General features: G+C 34.4%; 3 protein-coding genes across 3 annotated transcripts; all 3 read right to left on the reverse strand.

Annotated features, from left to right (window-relative positions):
- Positions 1-1,290: 1,290 nt before the first annotated feature.
- LOC133292476 (lipase-like PAD4) lies at positions 1,291-8,805 on the reverse strand. Its single transcript, XM_061490889.1, has 4 exons — positions 8,715-8,805; positions 8,237-8,567; positions 2,363-3,085; positions 1,291-2,224 (listed from the first exon to the last, which is right to left on the reverse strand). Exons 1-4 carry the CDS (start codon positions 8,735-8,737, stop codon positions 1,394-1,396), a joined length of 1,908 nt encoding a protein of 635 aa, XP_061346873.1. The 5' UTR covers positions 8,738-8,805; the 3' UTR covers positions 1,291-1,393.
- Positions 8,806-16,902: 8,097 nt separating this feature from the next.
- LOC133292429 (uncharacterized) lies at positions 16,903-17,697 on the reverse strand. Its single transcript, XM_061490832.1, has 2 exons — positions 17,406-17,697; positions 16,903-17,291 (listed from the first exon to the last, which is right to left on the reverse strand). The coding sequence occupies exons 1-2, from the start codon at positions 17,695-17,697 to the stop codon at positions 16,903-16,905; spliced, it is 681 nt and encodes a 226-aa protein (XP_061346816.1).
- On the reverse strand, positions 17,697-18,764 carry LOC133292430 (uncharacterized). The gene has a single exon (XM_061490833.1). The coding sequence runs from the start codon at positions 18,762-18,764 to the stop codon at positions 17,697-17,699; it is 1,068 nt and encodes a 355-aa protein (XP_061346817.1).
- Between the last annotated feature and the right edge of the window lie 2,551 nt (positions 18,765-21,315).

The following is a 21,315-nucleotide window of genomic DNA, read 5'->3' on the forward strand; positions in this document are numbered from 1 at the left end:
CAAATTATTTTCAAGAATGTAAAAACTATGAACTATGCTATTTGAAAACCATGTTCACATATTTGAAAACCATTTTCTATTGGTCCTTCCTTTGAGCTTTGCAAATGTCTTGGAGGACTTCACATATATTGCCTTGAATGGTGTCTGCTTAGACTCATTTTTTATTGTTGCTAGTTAAATGTTTTGAAGTCTTCTTTTCATGCTTTGTTTGTTATCATCAAAACTCTTGCATTTTCTTATTCTTCATCTTGAGTGCATTAGTTCTACAAATTTTATGGTATATCATAAAAGTAATTTTAACATAATAAATGATTACACGATTTCATAATAAGGGCAATGTACAAATATGAGCCAAGGAAGGATAAATAAGACTTACCAAATGTAAATAGCGGAATGTAAAAAAGATTAATGGGAAATAATTTTTTTATGTTGTAGGAAAAATGCTATTTCATGTAGTAGAAATAAAATTACAAGTGAGACCCACAAATAAAAAAGAAAGATAAAAAATAGAGATGAGACTCACACCTCTTTTGTGTATGCTGAAAATGTATTTTTCTTATGCAACATAGGAGAAATATAACCCAAGATTAACATCGAGAAATTTAAATTATCAAAAGTGTAAATAAATCAAAATCTTGAATAATAAGAATTACACTTTATTTTAATTTTAATTTTCAAAATTATAGTTTTATAACTTTTCAGCGACAAAACAAATGTGTAAAAGCTGTTAAAATTTATTAAGATTCGTCTTTAATGACTAAATTTAAATGATAATTATTGGGATTTTGCAACTTTCTAAAGAAAGTAGATATAATTTATGAGATTAATATTTCTATGTTGTATAGGATAATTTTATCTCTATCATTTGAAGAGAAGAGAGAGGGAAAAAAAATATAAACCTCACACATTTTTACGTGTGAGTAAGAAATAATACAACATTTATTACCAAAAAAAAAAAATACAACATAAAAAACACTGAATCCAAAATTTATTTACTTTTGTGAGTGAATTCAGATCTAAGAAGATCAAGTTGGCTCGAAAAGCTTGATCAATGATATGAAGTTATGAACAACTCACAGGTTCACGAATCATGATCACACTAAGGAGAAGTAATTAAACATTTTTTTATACAAAGATTACCTCATTTCATTTCTATCACCTAATTATATAAGTTTTACATTTTGATTTTATTAAGTGAGGTGTGGTATTTATTGAATACGAGTAGGAAGCATCTTACCAAGTAATAATATCTTAAAAGAAATGATAGATGCGCACAAATTACAATGAGTTATTATAAAAGACATAACTAATAAGCAAAACAAGCTATTTTGCAAAATGAGCAGTTCGTATGCTTACAATGGGTTAAGATTATTGATTCCAAACTACGTACTAACTACAAAGGAACTACTTCCCCATCTAAAAAACGGGTAAACTGCTGAGGAAACCTATGCACCTTTGCCTTCAGTTTTCTTAACTCTCTTAAATCCTCCACCCATATACTGTAACTCGAATTCTTAGCGAGAACATCATTGGACACTTCCTTATCTTCAATTAATTTCATGGCATAGTTCTCGAATTTTTCGATTTTATCCCACAACAGAGCCAACTTGTTGGTGTCTTTCTCACTTCCAACACCATCCAACCAGTCTCTTGCTTCTTCCACCCTAGCCCAAAAGCATGAATCTTGGGTCAAACTTGCATACTTGCTCCTATACTTGCTCCTCTCCTTGTTTTCTTCACCAGTAGTAACCCTTCCATCCTTCCACCACCTATCAAAAACCTCATATCTTCTCTCTCTACCATGTGCTATGTAATGACCCTTTGTTCTATGCATCCCCTTCCCATAATATTCAGCAATATCTAGTGGCTCAACCAATAGTTTATAGGACTTTGAAGCAAAAATCCACTTAGCTCGCTCTGCAAAATCGTGAGGCAACTCATTTCTTTCCAACATTTCAATCACGTTGTTCCAAAACCTGGCAAGTTTGTGACGATTGATGTTAACTTTCATTTCCCTTCTTGAAGAGCCCCTGCTTTTGAATGAATCGTAATACCCCATTTGTTCATCTTGCTCATCACACCAACTTTTGTACCATTCTATTTGGGCTCTATAAGGTACAACCTTAGACAAGGTAACTGCTAAGCTAGCAGCATTGAGATTTGGGGAAGGACCCATTCTCCTTGCTGTCTTTAGACATTCCTTGGCTGGTACGATAGCTGATTCCTGTTGGTTACATCACAGTAATTTGTTCAGTGAAATCACCTTCTTCCCATTGGAACTATGAATCATGATTCATGTGTAGCCAATTTGTATGCAATGAAAAAATAGATTGAAATTTCGGTATCAAGATATTGCAATTACCTGGTTTGCTATCCCGGATGATTGGATGGCCAATTCAAGGCCTGCTTCATAGCTTGAGTCAGGAATGTTCCTTTGCTTGAAGTTTCTCTGATTCAAGAATTGCAAAGACGCTTTATTAACATAATCTCCATACTTTAGATGGTCTTCAATACTACGAGCTGGAGAACTTGTTGCAAGCATCAAATGCATCATTTTTATAACTGTGGCTGGACTATCCACACATACTGCTCCTTCTTCTGAAACAAAAAAGTAGTTCCCAAAAGGGTGAAACAAAATTGGCACTGAGGCTTCTCCATCTTGTATTGCAGCTTCTAAGTAATCCATTACAGCTGTGAACAATTCAGCTTTCTCTTTGTCGGATATTTGAACTGCAAGCTTGCCAAAGTCTGCTGAAGTCATGGACAAGTGCCAAAACTGAAGCAGGAAATTTAGCTGAGCAGTGAGAGAGGTAATGGGGGCAAAGAGCAACCTTGGCATTATGTCATGCTTTGAAACCACATGGCAGAAGTTGCCACCCCATCTTTCTTTGGAAATGGCTTGGGAAAAGGATTCGTTCCCAAGCAATGGAGAGCCAAAAGTGATGCACAATACTGACACAGAGGAAGAGATTGATTGGAGGTAGGACAGAAGCCAAATAGTACACAGAGAAGCAGTGGCTCCTCCAATGGAATGGCCAGTGATGACAATTGATTTAGTGTCCGTATTTCCCACTATTCCCAACATCTGAATGGCAACATTAATTTTCAACAGTTAGTTAAGAACCAAGATTACAGGGAAACAAATTTCAAGAACCCAAAAAAAAAAAAAAAACTTGTAAAATAATGAATAAAAAATTTGGGATTTTAATTTCATCTTCAGTGATGTACCTAGAAGCAAAAAAAAAACAAAAAAAAAAAAATCATAAAGCGGTAGTGATCTAATTAGAATGACTTGGTACGACTTAAAGTTACGGTCTTTTAGCGTTATTTTGAAAATGACACTCTTCTCTTCGTGTCTAAAGGTTACTGTCAAAATTGACCTTATCAATTCTCTTTTTGTTTATTTAGCCAAGGTAGAGTGCCCACTAGAGTCATGTAATCTTGCTTCCAAATCAGTAAACAAGGACTTTATTTTCGAAAAAAGAACAAGGAAACAAGGACTGATGCAACTTGCAGTTTTATTGACCTGAAAGGCCGGTAACCTTATAATAAGTTTGATATGAAGGGGATTCATCTTACTGTGCTGTGATGTTTAAGTCTAAAACAACCAGAATATTGTACTAAAAGTTGGATTTAACCTACCCAAATCACTAAAGACACGTTTCAGAGAGGCAATTTTTCACGTGGATAATGTTTTACAGTTTAAATCCATGTACCATTAAAAAAAGTCATATCAAATCCCATCAGGTAAAGCTATATTGACGGATCATCATGATCACTAAAATAAACGCCTTTCTTTCTTTTGCCCCCGAAAGGAAAAGAAAATAACGAATAAAATGCTACCGGATGATATAAAATTTTTTTTTAGGGTCTCATTTAACAAGTCAACTAGGGGGGGGGGGGGGGGGGGGGTGATGACAAATTGCTCATAATAATGTTTTTTTTCTATCAGCAGCCGCCATAATATAATAATGATGAAGGCATTGAACGAGGAATAATGGAAGTTTTAATTTAGGGTTTTATTATTCCCCTTCAACATAAGATAGGTATCTTATGTTGTAGAGATAAAATGGGTGGGTCCCACCATTACAAGAAAAAAGAAAAAAGTGAAGTGCGAAAATCGAACTGAGAGAGTAGGAGATAAGTAATCTTATGCAAAAGGAGAGTAATATTTCCCTTTAATTTATATTATTTACCATGAAAATTGATAATACTTTCTTCTTTGTTTATGGCATTATCAGCTTGATGATGGGGGCAACTGTTACCAAAAGTAAAAGTCATCCATTTCAAAATGGAATCTTGGACCACTTCTGATAATATTTAACAGCAAAGGGCCGTAGGGTACCCACTACTGAGAATATGAGCTTGTTCGGGATTGTTCACACTGCAAAAATGTTCTTTCCTTTTTGACACGGAAAGCAACTTTTGGGTTAAAGCAAATTTGCTGTAAAATAGAACAAAGTGACAACTCGAACGCAATAATTTTAGTTTTAGTGATGAGCTTGTATATGTTTTTGTCATGTTCTAGTTTGCAGATTTCCAAGGATTTTGTAGAAGTATAAAACAGTATATACTTTGAGGTGGCTCAGGTAGGAACTTATGATAATAACGGGGTGTTGATGAAAAATTAATGTTTAAATTTTTTTATTCATATAAAACAAAACATGAATATGCAATGATTTCTTCTTCTTTTGATTTTCTTTTCAATAATCAATGTACATTTTGCTCTAAGATCATCTCAAATCTCAGTTGTAATGATTGGTGTTATTTAACAAACTTTTTATCCTATATTCACAAACTTCACGACATATCAATTTCATTAAATTAATATGCTAATTTTCGTCTCTTTTCAGTTATGATTATAATAAAGTAAATTTATCCAAAATCACTTTCAACCTTCTTCTTTTTCCGGATTTTATTATAATCCACTTTCGAAGCATTCATCAATTTATTAGTATCAAATTCAAAAGAAAGCAGCACCTAGCACGTCCCACTAACTTCATCGGTCAAAAAAAATTCTGTGTCAACAACCATCCCTCCACTCAAAACTAAATCCAAAAATCCCAGAAAGAAACCCTACACAAAAATTAAACAAATACGGCCACTACGTAATACCAATAGTATTATGCAATTATGTGTGCATAGGAGATGTTGGAGATCACACATTGATTGCATAGGCAATTAGTGTGGGGTTCACAATGCCTTGGTACTATTATTCTTTGAGCTAACTTTTCGGGTGATGATCTCAATGTATCCTAAATTGGTGCTTACATTGAGAGTTGAGATCATGGAAAGAACTATCTATAGATCAGATTAAGGTGCCTTGACACTGAATACTAGTAGGTGAGTGAAGTCTCCCCAAAAGGAAAAAGGACTACCTCCAGGTCAATGTCGATAGAGTGAAAGCTGTCGTAGACATTGATCTTGAAAGAGGTGGCAATGTTGTGGATCCCACGTTGTTGGCATAGGCAATTAGTGTGGGATTTATAAGGCCATGAGCACTTTCACCATTCGAGCTAGTTTTTGGGGTGGTGATCTCAGTATTCCTTACATGAGATAAAATTATCTCCTATAACATGAGAAATACTGTCACCTAAAACCTAAGTCATTTTGGGTGGAAAAAATTATGTTGTTCACGTTCAAAATTTCCATTTTTTCAATTTTGTTTGTCCCACTCAATTACTTTATGGAGTATTTAAAGTTACCTATTTTAACACTTTTACTTTTAGAATGTGCATGACAATCATTATGTTTTCTGGCACTGTTTCTGAAAAGAAACAATTCTTTTATGATTTTGTGCCTTGAAACAATTTCAGAGAAAAAAAATGTTTGATAACATATTCTATTTTTATTACGAGAGTTAAAGTTGTGTTTGAGAACACAACAAATAACATAATAAAAAATAATTCCTATTAAGCATAAATTTTTTTCGAATCATCACTTTCCTTTTTATATGATGTAGTGGTGGTGGTGGCAGCGACGGTAGTGGCGTGATGGTGGTAACGATGAGGATAGTGGTGGCGTGATGATGGTAATGGTGGTGGCGGCAGTGGTGGCATGATGATGGTGGTGATAGAAGTAGCTGCGAAGATGACAGTGGTTGGTGGTGGTGGCAACGACAACATGGTGATATGGGGGAGGTGGTGGTGGTGATGACATTGTGGTGGTGGTAGTGACGGCAGTAGTTGCGACGATCATGGTAGTGGTTGGTGATGGTGATTGTAGGGGTGGCGTGGGTGCGGTTGTGATGGCATGGTGGTGGTGGTGGTGGTGGTGACGATAGTAGATGTGGCTATGGTGGCGGTGATTGTGGTGGCGGTGGCTGTGATGATGCAGTTGTGGTTGGTGGCGATGATGGTGGTGACGTTGATGGTAGTGGTGGTGGTGGTGACAACGGCAGCGACGATGGTGGCGGTTGTCGTGTCAGGATTATGGTGACGGTGATGATGGTAGTGGTGGAGTGTAATTGAGAGAGATAAATGTTTCTCATTTTGTACCCAAGAACAAAAAAGCAGAATTTTTTTTGTTTTGTTTTTTTGTTCCCCTGCACAAAAATTAAATCGGTTCATCCCGAGAACAAAAAAATAAACCAATTTTATCAAACGAGTTTTCTATTTATTTTTTATCCCGGGAATAGAAATTAAAAAAGAAACTCATTTCGGTACGGTTGTTATGCACACCCTTAGTGAAATATAAATAAATAAATAGATTATAATAAATAAGATGGAAATTTTGAACGCGAATGACACCAAAAAATTTTCCTTCCACCCAAAATGACGTAGTTTTTAGATGGTAGGACTAGGGGTGGCAAACGAACCAGGGGCCTTTCAAGAGTCTTTGGGCTGGCTCGTGAAGGCATGAGCTTTTATGTCTAAAATTAGTTGTTGGAACCAGCCTTAAACTTGTATAAAAACTCATTAATAAAAAGGTCTTAGGTTCCAATTCAAAAGTTTGGCTGTAGAGCCTCTCAGCCTGGTCTAGTATACTAACTTTTATTTTTATTTTATATTTTTTATACTACTCATAATTACCCTCTTTCTCCCCAACTTATTTCATCTCATTTTATTGGTTAAACAGACTTTTTGAATGATTTTATTCTATATTATACTTTTTGGATATACGTTGAATTTATGAATCTTTGTGAAATTATTAGTGTTGTTCATCGTATATTCTGTTTGCATTAATTTTTGTTGTTTATTTTTTTTAATAGGCTAAACTATATTTTTATTTTTTGTAAATAAGTCAGGCACATATCGATAATTATATTCATAATTGGTAACAGAGTAGACTAAACTGACACGTATAAACACAAGCTTAGTCTTTTAAGATCAAAGCCAGACCCGTTAACACCCCTAGATAGGATGGAATGTTAGGTCATTTGACATGACAAATAATAAACCTTATATATATATATAAGGACAGTATCATTTGACACTATCATTTACATAAAATCTTAACTGTTAATTTCTATCAATATAACAGTTTCAATTTGTTGAAAATAAAAAATTAATTAATAAATATGATTCAGTAAATTATAATCGTTAAATTTACGAAAATTTTGATATCAAATTTTTAGTTTGAAACGAGCATCAAAAGAAAATTCCTATTAATACCAAAAACAATAAGACACACAACCTAATTTATAAAATAAAAATGGAAAATGATCTGATATATAATTATAGGAAAAACTACTCCGATATTGTTGGAGAGTAGCTCTCTTTCCTACACATCTATGGAATTTCATGTCATTTAATTTTTTATAAGTGAGTGGACTCACCCATAATTGTGTCTATGATAGGAGAGATTTATAATAGGTCCCTTCATATTACAAGAATTCTTGCAACCATTTTTTAATTATGTGCTCCCGAAAATACATAGTTATAATATTAAAGTTATTTCTTTTAACTATGTACTCCTAGTACATAGTTAAAAGATTATTTGTGATTTTTTTTAATTATATACCTTCAAGAATACTAAAAAAAGGTTGCAGAAAACATGATAAACACATTCCCATTTATAAAACCTATATATTATATATAAAGGGAAAAAATGTATCATTTTAAATGATGTAAAGTTGTGTTATTTAGATGGAGAGATAGATAAAAGAGGAGAGAGTAGATAAAAAAATATAAATATTTGGGTCTCACATTTTTATTGAGAGTAAAAGAATATAAATTGTGTAATTTAAAATGAAAAATATTTTTCCCATATATAAAATAATGAAATGGAAACAAACCTGGTTTTGGAATGAGTTGAAAAGGGACAAAAATAGATTTAACATGCCAGCGTGCACCATCACCGGCTCCTCTCCTTCTTTGTTCCGGCGAGACGAAAACAGAGGCACACCACCGATGCTATCCAAATGCACCAAGTTTCTCCAACTCGGATCCGACCCGCCGGCCATTTGGATGCCGGAAAAAGCAACGTACACGACGCCGCGGATTCGCTCGGTCACAAAACTCCTGATTGCGGTGGCGGTGGTGTTGGCCTGGCCGCACAGCCTCCATGACTCCGACAACAGCGGCGTCGCCCCCAAAAATGTTGCAAGCATCTCGCTGCTCTCAAACCTGCCACGTACGAAAAAATCATCGTTCCAAACAACACAAGCTAATTAGCGTTACTATGTTACTTGGAATTTTAGCCGAAAGTTCTAAGGTTTTGAATTTCTTTGATTTTGATTGAAAATTAGTCGTAAGGGAAGAGTGAGTACTTACGGTGAAGCTTCGTTGGCAGCCATGAAATAATCGCTTTTTGTTTTCTACGTTGAAATCTTGTGGAGACTAGAGAGGGAGATTTATAAAGTTTGAATACTTGAATTTGCTTACTACGGCCACGCTTTGAATGATGTATTTAAGTTTTTTTTAATTGACGCGTAAAACTTTTTTATTCGGAGTGTAATTTTATTTTATATTTTTTTAAATAGTCTGAATGGCAGGGGTTATATTTATAACCTAAATAATTTACAAACTCTTACCATCATATCTTAATTGTTGATTTCCGTCAATCAACGGTTGTTATTTATTGTGAATTAATAAATTTAATTTGCAAAAATCTTAATCGTAATTTGTGAAAATCTTAATTGTTGATTGACGAAAATCAACGGTTAAGATATGATTGTAAGAAGTTGTAAACGAAAATAGGTCGTAAATATAACATTTTCCGATCTGAATTGTATAAAATCATAAGACATTGTGGTAAATATAAGTCGAGAACATCAAAAATAACTTTAGGATAATTTCATGGCTTATAATAACGAAAAATTCACGGCTTATCAACTTAAAATAAGTTGTGGTCACGGCTTTTGATATATGTATCTGAGACAAAATAATTTTATACAAAATTACTACTTTACAACAAAAACTTAAATACAACTTACGACAGTTACGGTTTACATTATTTTAAAAATATAACATAAATTACACTAAATTAATATTACAAAAAAGGTTGCATCATACATGTTAAAAGCCATCATATATACAATAACCTATATGTTAACACATTTTTTTATTATTATTATTATGGGATGCATGCTTAATTTTATTTTCATATAGCATATGTCTTTCAGGGAGAATATCCCGAACGTATAAATGTTAAAGCCAAACAAAGTTTTGGCAAAGGGATTCAGGGGATGAGTTTTTTAATCACTATTTTTGAGTAAGGAGGTCCCACAAATACTCCAGAGTCGTCGATATATGCATACATATGTACACTGGTGAATGGTGATCAAAGTGGACTCCAAATGCCGCGTGAAATTAATGAGAGAGAGACACGTAATAATAATAATTAATAAATAAATAAATAAATTAGGAGAGAGAGTGTATGGTATTACGGATTACTATTGAGTCTTGACTCTTGACTGGGTCGGTTGTCTAGTTCAGTCACTGTCATTGGGAAACGCGTTTGCGTTTCATTAGGGGAGACATCAAAGTTTTGTGGTTTAGTTTTTTTAAGCGGATTCTGAAGATCAGAGTTTAACGATTTGATAAAGTCAATGTAATAAGTTTTTTTTTTTTTTTTTCTTTAATTTTGTATGATCCAGTTATATGACACTATATCGTATAATTTCAAGAGATCAATAGAACATCTCAACTAACTGCAATGGTTGTTAAATGACCAATCTAGAGCCATAGGGTCACATTGGTTAAGCGGAAATATTTTTTTCAATGTAGAGCAATACTAATTTTATTTTATTTTTAATTTTTTGTTGAATTTAAATTAAAAATATATGAATCAATTGAATGATGCCACGTGACGTAATTTGGATGATCGCAATCCCCGTAACGGCAGTTGATGATACTTATCAAATTGAGACACTTAACAAACCTCATAAGAGTGCAATTTTTGCAAAGTGACAGGTTTGGCAAAATGGATCAATCCGACTTCATTCGATTTAACTCGCGTTCAACCCGAAAAAAATGAGTCGAGTTAGGGTTAGTTCGAAAAATAAACGAGTCAGAAAATTCAACCCAATCCGACCCGATTCAGGTTAGGGTTGGCTCGTGGGTTGACTCGAAAAAATGAAAAACAAAATTTCATTGATGTTGTAACTTCTAATTTTTCCCCTAAATTATTAATTCATTCAATATAAAGACATTATACAAATAAACCATAAAAAAATCTTTTTGCATTTGGACTTGGACTTATTGGCTATTGGCACCACATTCACACTGTCACACATACTATGAAAAAAGTTCTTAATGCACGATTTTGGACTTATTGGTAGCTGCAGGGTATTTTTGTTTGGGTTTTTGGAATTGGGATTTTAAGTTTTAACTTTCCACTTTACCTTCATTAATTTTTATATTTTTATATTTAAAAAAAGAACCATAACCCGCGAGCCAACCTGTTAGACCCGTGGGTTGGCTCGGTTTTTTTCGAGCTGAAACGAGTCGGGCTGACTCGAGTTACTAACTTATTTTTCCTAACCCAACCCGACTCCTTTTAGCCGGGTTACGAGCCAATGGGTTGACTCATTTTTGCCAAGCCTAGTATAAAGTTCTCAATTTTATCTCCAAACTTTTTTTAATCCCTCTTTTATATATCCTATAAACAAAAATAATATAAAGTAAAATAATTAAAAAATATGTAACAAAAAAATATAAAAATCAACAAAACTTATATATTTCTCTCATAAATCATTGTGTTAAAGACGAAGTCATTAAAATTTAAAAAAAATTCATCCAAAGGTAAACTTTAGTAAATTCTCATCAAGAATAAACTCTTTAATGTGACATGAGATTATTGATGATTATTTTTTCATGCTTTATTCTAATAAATTCTCCCATCACCCTTAGTTGTTTCTCAATGGTCGATAACCTCTCAAATGGCCTCATGTCACATGAAAAGATGTACTTCCATTCTCATCACACAATAAATTTAGGATATTGAGTCGATAGAAATTTAGAGTTAAGCATCAAGTAATTAATAAATTTCAGTTTCATCACTTTAGCTACTTTTTAGCTTGCTTTTTGGATTGGGGGCTTTGTGGCCCTTTCACAACACATGCTTGAAACAAATTTCAATAGACCTGTGGCCCAGCTATTTTTAATTTTTCTTTTGGGATTCATTTTTAAGAAAGAAAAGAAAAAGAGATGAGGGTTTTATTTATGGGTTTCGTGATACGAAAGTATCGATATGAAGAACAGAGAGAAAACAAAGGGAAACTAAAAGCACACTTGTATTATTTCATTCTGATGATTATTTTACAGCTTTGTACAAAACATTTATAGTATCAGCTAACTACAATAGGAACCAATGGTCCACATGGCAATATTCTACTGGTACACTTTACTAAGTGCTAACTAACTCAGTATTTGTAAAACTAACTATGCCACGTAATCCTCCATCCAAGCTGGTTGTTGTTTTTCCCTAGCAGACTTACGAATACTTGTAACATTTAGTGTGTGTGTCTTTTTAAAGGATATAAGTTATGTTATTTTAATTTTTTACTCTATGAACTATCGGTACTCTGTAGGATATAGTTGTAACATGAAAAGTTCTTTTTTTCACTTTTCACGTTAGCTGATGTGATTGAGTAAAGAGAAAAAAAAAAGAACATTTTCATATTATAACAATGTACTACCAATAGTACATAGAGTAAAAAATTAAAAGGACACAACTTACATCCTTTTAAAGGACAAATCATTTTTCCTTTATTTATAACTTTTCTTGTTTGTGAATTAAAAAACTAGGGAAAGGAAATTGATAATTTTTATAAAATTCACAAAATCCTTAATTACCCTTAAAATTAAAGTTCTTCCAATTATCTACCAAAAAAAAAAGTTCTTCCAATTTGGGGGATTTGAGGTGAAAAATATCAAAAATTACTTATCTACACTTAGAATTAAAACATAAAAGTTACATAAGTGCGAATCACTTTTTAAATGTGACAACACTAGAAAAATTTCAAATACCGACAGAATTTATCAACGAAAAAAATTCGTCGAAAATAATGAAGGAATTTTTAACGAAAAAAAAATTTCTCCGAAAAAGAGACAACGAAATTTTTTGTCGAAACTCAAGTTGAAATTAGAGACGGAATAAGATTCGGTCATAATCACTGATAGAAAATTTTGACAATTTTTTTTTTTTTGACAAAGTTCTTGACGAAATCTAAATTTCGTGAAAACTTTCAACGGATACATTTATGTCCAAAATATTGATGCAAAATATTTTAGTCAAAATTTTCGACGAAACACGTTTCTTTTCAAAAAAATTGGACAAAAAACATTTCAGTCGAAAATTTTGGACAGAAAACATTTGCGTGGAAAATTTGGCTCGAAAATATTTTTGTCAAATTTTTTTGACGAAATTCTTTTTTCCGTGAAAATATTTAAGAAATCATTTTTGTCAAAACTTTTGACGGAAACTAAATTTCGTAGAAAATTTTGACGGAAAATTTTTTTCATCGAAAATTTCAAAGAAGACATGATATCAATCCGCCGAAAATTTTAGATGGAAATTGTTTTCCAGTCAAAAATTTCGAAAATAAAAAATGTCATCAATCTGTGTCAAACCTCACCTTATGTTATCAATTCGCGCTAAAATTTTCGATGGAATTCATTAAATAAATATTATGTTAATGCCTTATTTTTTGACGGAAAAACAAGATTTTTTATAGATAACATTTTTGTCGCCTTTCGTCGAAAAGTACTTTTCAATGGAAAAATTTCCTCAAAAAATTATTTTTCGACAAAATTTTCGTCGTTTGCAACATAAAATTTCGTCAAAAATATGATTTTTTTAATTAGTGTGAAAAATACATGAATAATTTTTTTAATATATTTTAAAATATTTTATTTATAATAATTATATTAATTTTTAAAAATAGATATAATGATAAAAATATCTCATTAATCCTCCATTTTTCTCCCTTACCATATTTTTAACTCCCAAATAAGGGAAGGGAATACTTATCCCTTTCTTTCCCTCTCTTCCCCTCCAAACTCGCAAACAAAGTCTTATGGTTTGTTTCGAGTCACTCTTAGGACTGAAAGTTAAGGAAGGGGAGGGTTTTTTTGGTAAATAAAAGGGGAAAAAACCCCAAAAAGACAAACTCAAGTTAGTTTAACCCTACACAAATTACAGACGAAAGAAAAATCTGCCAGATACAATGGCAAAATACCAGGAGGAGGGGAAATAAAATAACACATATTATTCTCTACGACATGATCAAGTGGATATTTAGATAATCAATCTGCACAGCTGTTACTTTCCCTGTAGATATGAACAAGTTGAACATCCCAATCTTTCCGTAACCATGCTCGAATGCGAGCCACCAGACCGGACTCTTGAGTTGCTCTCCCCTCTTTGGTGAGCAAAGTGATAACAGAGCTAGAATCACTTTCTAAGATGCAACGTCTCCAACCCCCATTCCAGGCAGCTTGAAGGGCTTTTAGGACACCCCATAATTCAACCACAAAAGCTGAACATTGCCCAATGTAATACGCCAATCCATGAAGCCAAACACCAGAATCATCTCTTAAAATAACCCCACAAGCAGCCCCACCACCATTACTTCTAGTTGCCCCATCAATACTTATTTTTATCCAACCAAAATCCAGAGGATCCCTTCTAACAAAAATGAATCTAAAAGAATTTCTGGCTATCATACTATAATGATTCCCCCAAGCTACAAAATATTCCTTTACTTTTGATTCAATAAAATTCATATTGTAGGCAAAGTAATTCAATTCCTTTCCATGAACAATTTCATTTCTCCACCACCAAGCATTCCAAATAGTAACAATAAAAATCAAAGACCAAGAAACATTAAACCAAACCTGAGTTTTATTCTGCAAATTTCTTAAGAGCCAACCATCTAGATCTGCATCGAAGAATTCATCATTCTCAGGTTGCCTAATCAACTCCTGCCAAAGTCTTTTAATATTACAGCAGTCTCTAGCCATATGCAGAATAGTTTCATCATCTAAACTACACAAAGGGCAAGTAGCAGCAACCATATTTCTCTTAGCCAACAAGCTCCTAGTTGGAAGCCTATGATGAACCATTTTCCACACAAACAAGCTAATCCGATTAGGAATCTTCAACTTCCAAATTAAAGACCAGATATTATGACCATGAATACCCTCCTCCATGTGATTCATTAAAGCATTATAAATATTTTTAACTGTGACCCCACTAGCACCCGGCAACTTCCAAGCAATTCTATCAGCACCATTTGACTCATGAGGATGAATATGACTCCTAATGACTTGGATAGTTTCTGAAGGGAGAAAACTTGATAATTTTGCACAATCCCATTCCCATCACATGTGACATATTCCACAACCTTCTTATCAAGTTCAATATGGGGAATTGAAATAGTAGCTTTGTTAGCTAAAGTGTAATCATCATCCAACCATTTTTCTTTCCAAAACGCTACTGAAGTACCATCTCCCACATCCCATATCATCCTCGGATGCATCTTGTTCCAGACATCACAAATAGATTTCCATAAATGAGAGTTGTCATTCTTGTTACTAAACCCCTCATAAATATTGACAACATGCATATATTTAGCTTTAAGTACTCTAACCCAAAACTGGCCAGACTCATTCAAGAAAGTCCAAATCAATTTACCAATAAAAGCATCATTCATGACAGAAAACTTTTTAAATCCAAGCCCACCTGCAGATTTCAACTTTGTTATCATATCCCATCCAATTAGGTGCATATGCTTAGCCATACTTGAATCATTTCAGATAAAGGATCTCATCATCTGCTCCATCTCATTACAAATGTTCTTAGGGAGCCTAGTGCTTTGTATATGATAGTATGGAATTGAACTCAAGACTGATTGAGCAAGAATTACTCTTCCAGCTTGAGATAAGGATTGACCCTGCCAACTATTCAGCCTTTCCTTCATCCTTTCAACAATTCCAACAAAAAAGGTTTTTATTCACTCTGCCATGATTTATCATTGCACCCAAATATCTACCCACATTGGAAACTCTTTTAAACCCACTAACATCTGTAATTTTTTTAGCAAGATCATCCGGAGTATTTTTGGAAAAATAAATACTAGTCTTTTGTTGGCTCACCTTTTGCCCTGAAATTTCACCAAATAAGTTCAAACATCTGGTAAGAACATGGATCTGCTCTTCACTAGCCTCTAAGAACAACATCGAATCATTTGCAAAAAGGATTTGAGATATTTTAGGCCCACATTTGCCTGCTCTAATCAGATTCCACAAACCACCCTTGACAACTATGTCAATAATATGAGAACGTTTTTCCATAGCTAGGACAAACAGATACGGAGACAATGGGGCCCCTTGTCTAATACCTCTACTAGGCTGAAATTCTTCTGTCAATTTTCCATTCCAAACTACACTGGTTCTTGAACTAGTAACAACTGCCATAATCTGCTTGACAAGATTCTCAGGTATCTTAATCTCCTCCAAGACTAAACGAATAAAATTCCAATTTAGGCAATTATAAGCCTTATCCAGATCAACTTTAACTACCATAAAGCATTTATTCCCCCTCATTTTTCTCATGGAGTGAACAAGGTCTTGAACAGTAAAAAATTGTCTTGAATATGCCTCTGCGGAACAAAACTTGTTTAAGCTGGAGACACCACTTTTAATTTGTTCATAATCGGTTTCAACCTATTAACCATTATCTTGCTAATAATTTTGTATACCACTGGGCATAAAGAAATAGGACGAAACTGGGAAATCAAAGTACGATTCTGGACTTTAGGAATAAGAACCAGAAGGGTGGAATTAATAGAAGCCAACATCTCAGGGTAGCTCCAAATCTAATGTACTAGAGAACATATTTGTGATTTAATGAGCTCCCAATTTTTCTGGAAGAAAATGGCAGGGAAACCATCAATCCCTGGAGCCTTAAAACCACACATATTAAAAACAGTATGCTTAATCTCCATATCAATTGGACATTTATTGAGACAATTCAACTCACCATTCGAAAGGGCAGACCACAAACTATCTGAGGTAATCCATCTTTTATATTTGGCATCTTCAGTAAAAAGAGCTTTAAAGAAATTACAAGCCAAATTCTTTAGCTCCATTGTGTCAAAAATCCAGACACCACTATCATTCTCAGCCTAAAAATCTTATCTGCATTCCTTCTAACAACTGTACTAAGGTGGTAAAATCTTGTATTTCTATCCTCATCTACTATCCACTTCTGACGGGACTTCTGAAACTAGAAAAGCTCCTCTTCACTAAGGACATTAATCAGTAAGCTTTGATAATGATCCTCACATCTCTTCAAGCTATCCGAGTCACCCTGCTCAGGGTTACACTGAATTCTTGCAATTCTATTAATGATACTGTTTTTTCTCCTCTCTATGTTGCCAAACACATTTTTATTCCAAATTTTGATATGCAGAACAAGCCTTTGCAGCATATAGGGAAAATCAAACTCATGATCCTATTTTGCTTTCAGAAAATCATTAAAAAGATGGTGCTCCTGCCAAACAGCAAAAAATTGAAATGGCCTCATTCTACTATCTTTATCATCTTCAAAGAGCTTAATAAGAAGAGGATTGTGATCAGATAATAATCCTGGGAGCGAGGAGACTCTAGCTTCATCACACATTATTCTCCAATCCAGATTAGCCACCACCCTATCAAGCCTTTTGAAAATTCTGTCCAAATTAGCCCATTTTGGACCCTGCCAAGTAAAAGGAGAACCATCACAGCCCATATCAGTCACTTTACATTCATCCAGCACTGAAGCAAATTTAGCACATCTTGATGAGTCAGCCATAACTCCCCCTTTATTTTCATGAGTAAAAGCAATTTCATTAAAATCACCTCCTAAGAGTCAGGGGCCAAAAATATAGTTGCTAAGATTACAAAGATCATTCCACAGGTTCTCTCTCAAATTTTGAGATGGGCTAGCATAGATAGCTGTAAAATAAAATGATTGACCCGAAGGCATTTTAACATTACAATGAATTAGCTGAGCAGTTTTGGATATCACAACTATTTCTACCCTCTTGCTATGCCGCATGATCCATATTCCACCAGCAAAACCAACAGCTTCTTCTACAGCTGAGCTATCATAACCCAATTTTTTTAACAGCTTATTACAAACACCACTTTGGGTTCTAGGTTCAAGTAGAACAATAATATCTACATTATTCTTCCTAACCAAAGACTTAAGAGCGCCACCAAATTCTCTTTTGGCAGCCCCTCTGGTATTCCATATCAAAAAATTCATTAATAACTAGAAAGATTGAATACAGGATTAAGGGATACCTGCACCTTTCCTCCTTGCTGTATTAATCCTTCAGCTCCAGCAATTTCTTCTAAACTGGTACTAGCTTGCCCATCTTGATTTTTATCCACCATCATCACATCTGGAGGCTTAGGATCTGGTCCCTTCCTACTCAAATTATGATTCAGATTCCCATTAACCGAACCTTGGTTTCCATTATTAAATTTTGGTCTGTCACTAGAAATTTTCAACGTTGCTGCAGATTTTCCTTCTCTTTGCATTTTCCTATCATTAGCCTTCTTCCTTTGATTAGATACTCCTTGCAAGGTCAGCTTCTTATTCCCAGTCCCACCCTTTCCTTTATCATGATTTTCTTTGGATAGCTTCATAGGATCACCCTCCTTATTGTCTCCCACTAATAAAAACTGTGATTTGGTTTCAATTAACTCAAGAGCTTCTGATTTCTTACTTTTGGATTGAAGAGAACTTTGATTAGGTGGTTGATAAACAACCATTGTACCTAATTCTTTATCTTCTACCTCTTGGCTTTCCTTACTTCTCAGCACATCAAAATTATTCCCCACCTTCTTGCTTGTCTGAACCTCTTTTCCTTTAGCATTTTCAGTTTTAGTAGGCTGATCACCCCTATTTTTCCTACCTTTCATCACTTGCATCCAGTGGCCAAATTTAGTGTTTGTATCCCCTGAATTTGAAGAAGTATCAGCATGCTTATTCTGATCACCCAGAACATCATCCGTTGGGTTTGAAGACTGCTCAATTTCTTTTTTACTTGGACAATTCTCCATCTTATGCCCATACTTACCACATTCATAACATATGAGGTGCAATCCCTCATATTCAACCTTCTTTATTCTACCATTCACCTTGTACTCAACTTGCAGAGGCTTGCTAAGATCCAACTCAACACTAATTCTAGCAAATCTGCCTCTAGTGAGCGAAGTAGTGGCCGCATCCATTCTAATAAACTTGCCCAGCCAATTTCCTATATTTTTGACCAGAACTGTGTTCACATACTCCATAGGGAATTTTGGAAGTTGAACCCACGCCATAATCCTACTGATTGTTGCTTGAAAAGGTTGGAACCCAGGCTCCCAGGATCTGATCGCTAAGTAATGATAAAAAATAGTCCATGGTCCTGCCGTAAAGGCAAAATCCATGTCTTTCTTCTCCTCAAATCGAACCAGAAAAAAATCATTCTCTAAATCAGTTACCTTTATTCGGCCTTACCTTGCCCACATACTCTATAATCTTTTTTTCATAAATATTAATGATACCTTTTTCCCCATTAATTTGACGAAAATGGATTTGTGCCACGGCTCCCAAGCTCTATTTTTGAAATCAGCTGACAATTTAAAGTTCATTCTTCCATCTGCATCTTCTACTAAAATAACTTCCGAACCGTCCTCTTCCTTTTCTTGCTTCTCCTCTCTCGTATCTTCATTCATCCGATCAATCTCATCTTCCCACTCTCCATTATGCCGCATGGGCATTTCTTTAAATGACATGTTCTCTGACATCCAGCCTTCCTCCCTTGGGACCATAGTTTGGTCATTGCTGAAGAGATCATCGCCACTCTTACTTTTTTTGGTACTTCTTTGGAGGATATATGCTTCCCCCGGTGATCGGGCATGGTCGGCGGTTGAAGACATCGAGTTTTCGCAAACCCTAACAGAGCATTTTTTTACTTTTTATCTATTATTTAGGTCGAGCCTATTTTCCCCCATTTCTCAGAGGTACTTTTCCTTTTCTTAGAACATCGGGTCTAACTTACGTACTTGGGTCTCACCTTTGGACATCCTTGAAAGGTACATTGAATAGGTAGGTGACATACAAAATGATTTATCAGTACCTGTTGTATCTCAGAATCCCCCACACAAGTCAAAAGTTCTCTTTGTCTAACTAAGGGCATACCTAAACATTTTTATGAACCAAATCCTAAAGTAAAAACCAAATACTTGGTTAGATGCTATGTATCTACTCAAAACAAATCTGAATTATATGCTCTAATTGTTAATCAATTATCTAGTGTATGTATTCCGAATAAAGTGTAGAAAGCATTGGATGATCCAAAGTGAAAAGCTACCATGAATGTAAAAATGGAAGCACTTCAAAGCAACAACACATGGGAACTAGTTTCTTTACCAAATGGCAAGACAACAATTAGCTGAAGTGGGTGTTCCATGTGAAACTAAGGGATGATGAGAGTATTGACATATTTAAAGCAATATTGGTGGCTAAAGGTTATACTCACAAATATGGTGTAGATTACCAAGAGACATTTGTTCGTGTTGCCAAACTTAATACAATCCAGATTCTGATTTCCTTGGCAGCAAATAGAGACTGGTCATTAAAGTAATTTGATGGCAAAAATAATTTTTAGAATGGAGATTTGGAAGAGGAGCTATATATGGATGTGCCACCCAGAGTAAAGCTTTCATCTTCAAAGGAAAATGTAGTTTGCAAGTTAAAAAAGGCTCTGTATGGTCTTAAACAGTCACCAAGGGCATGGTTTGGGAGGTTTTCTCTAGCAATGAAGAAATTTGGGTATACACTGAGTAATGCAGATCACATTATATTCTTTAAACACATGGAAGGAAAAATAACCATTCTCATAGTCTATATAGATGACATGGCCTTCACTAGAGATGAGGTCACTTGAACAACACCTAGCCATTGAGTTTGAAATGAAAGGTTTGGGATAGCTGAAATATTTACTGAGAATCGAGGTTGCAAGGTCTAAACAATGGATTGTGCTATCTCAAATAAAGTACATTTCAGATATGCTATATGAGACTGAAATGTTAGCCTGCAAACTGGCCAATACACCAATTTCATGAACCATAAGCTTGGCATCTACCCGAATTAAATTGGAACAGATGTTAGCAGATATCAGAGACTAGTGGGGAGACTTATTTATCTATCGCATACAAGACCCGATATTGCTTATGCAGTAGGAGTGGTGAGCAGATTTATGCATTCTCATAATGAAGATCATATGAAAGCTGTCGTTAGAATTCCGAGATACTTAAAAGGGTTGCCTGGAAGAGGTCTTCTATTTTCCAAAAATGAGAATAGAAGGATACACTGACTCTGATTGAGCTATAAACCAAACCACAAGGCAACTCACTTCTGGGTATTTCATGTTTGTTGATGGAAATCTAGTCACATAGAGGAGCAAAAAACAGAAAGTGGTGGCCATATCAAGTGCTAAAGCTAAGTCTAGAGGTATGAAACATGGCATTTGTGAACTGTTATGGATTAAAAATGTCCTACGAGACCTAAAGTCAGGAAATTATCAGCTTATGAATCTATAATGTGATAATATTGAGATTGTACATAATTCGGTTCAACATGATAAAACCAAACATATTGAAGTGGATAGGCATTTCATAAAAGAGAAGCTGGATTTAAAAATTATTAATACTCCCTACATCAGATAAGAAGATCAGCTGGCAGATGTTTAACCAAAGCAATTTATGGAAAGGCACTTGGAGATATAATTTGCAAGTTAGACATGTTAGATATACATGCACCAACTCGAGTGAGAGTGTTAAATCTAAAAGTCTGAATTCAAAAGTTTAAATTTGAAATTCTGTTGCA

This window comes from Gastrolobium bilobum, unplaced genomic scaffold, assembly GCF_033153095.1.
Source record: "Gastrolobium bilobum isolate Gb01-03AN ecotype WA unplaced genomic scaffold, APGP_CSIRO_Gbil_v1 utg8085, whole genome shotgun sequence".
NCBI lineage: Eukaryota > Viridiplantae > Streptophyta > Magnoliopsida > Fabales > Fabaceae > Gastrolobium > Gastrolobium bilobum.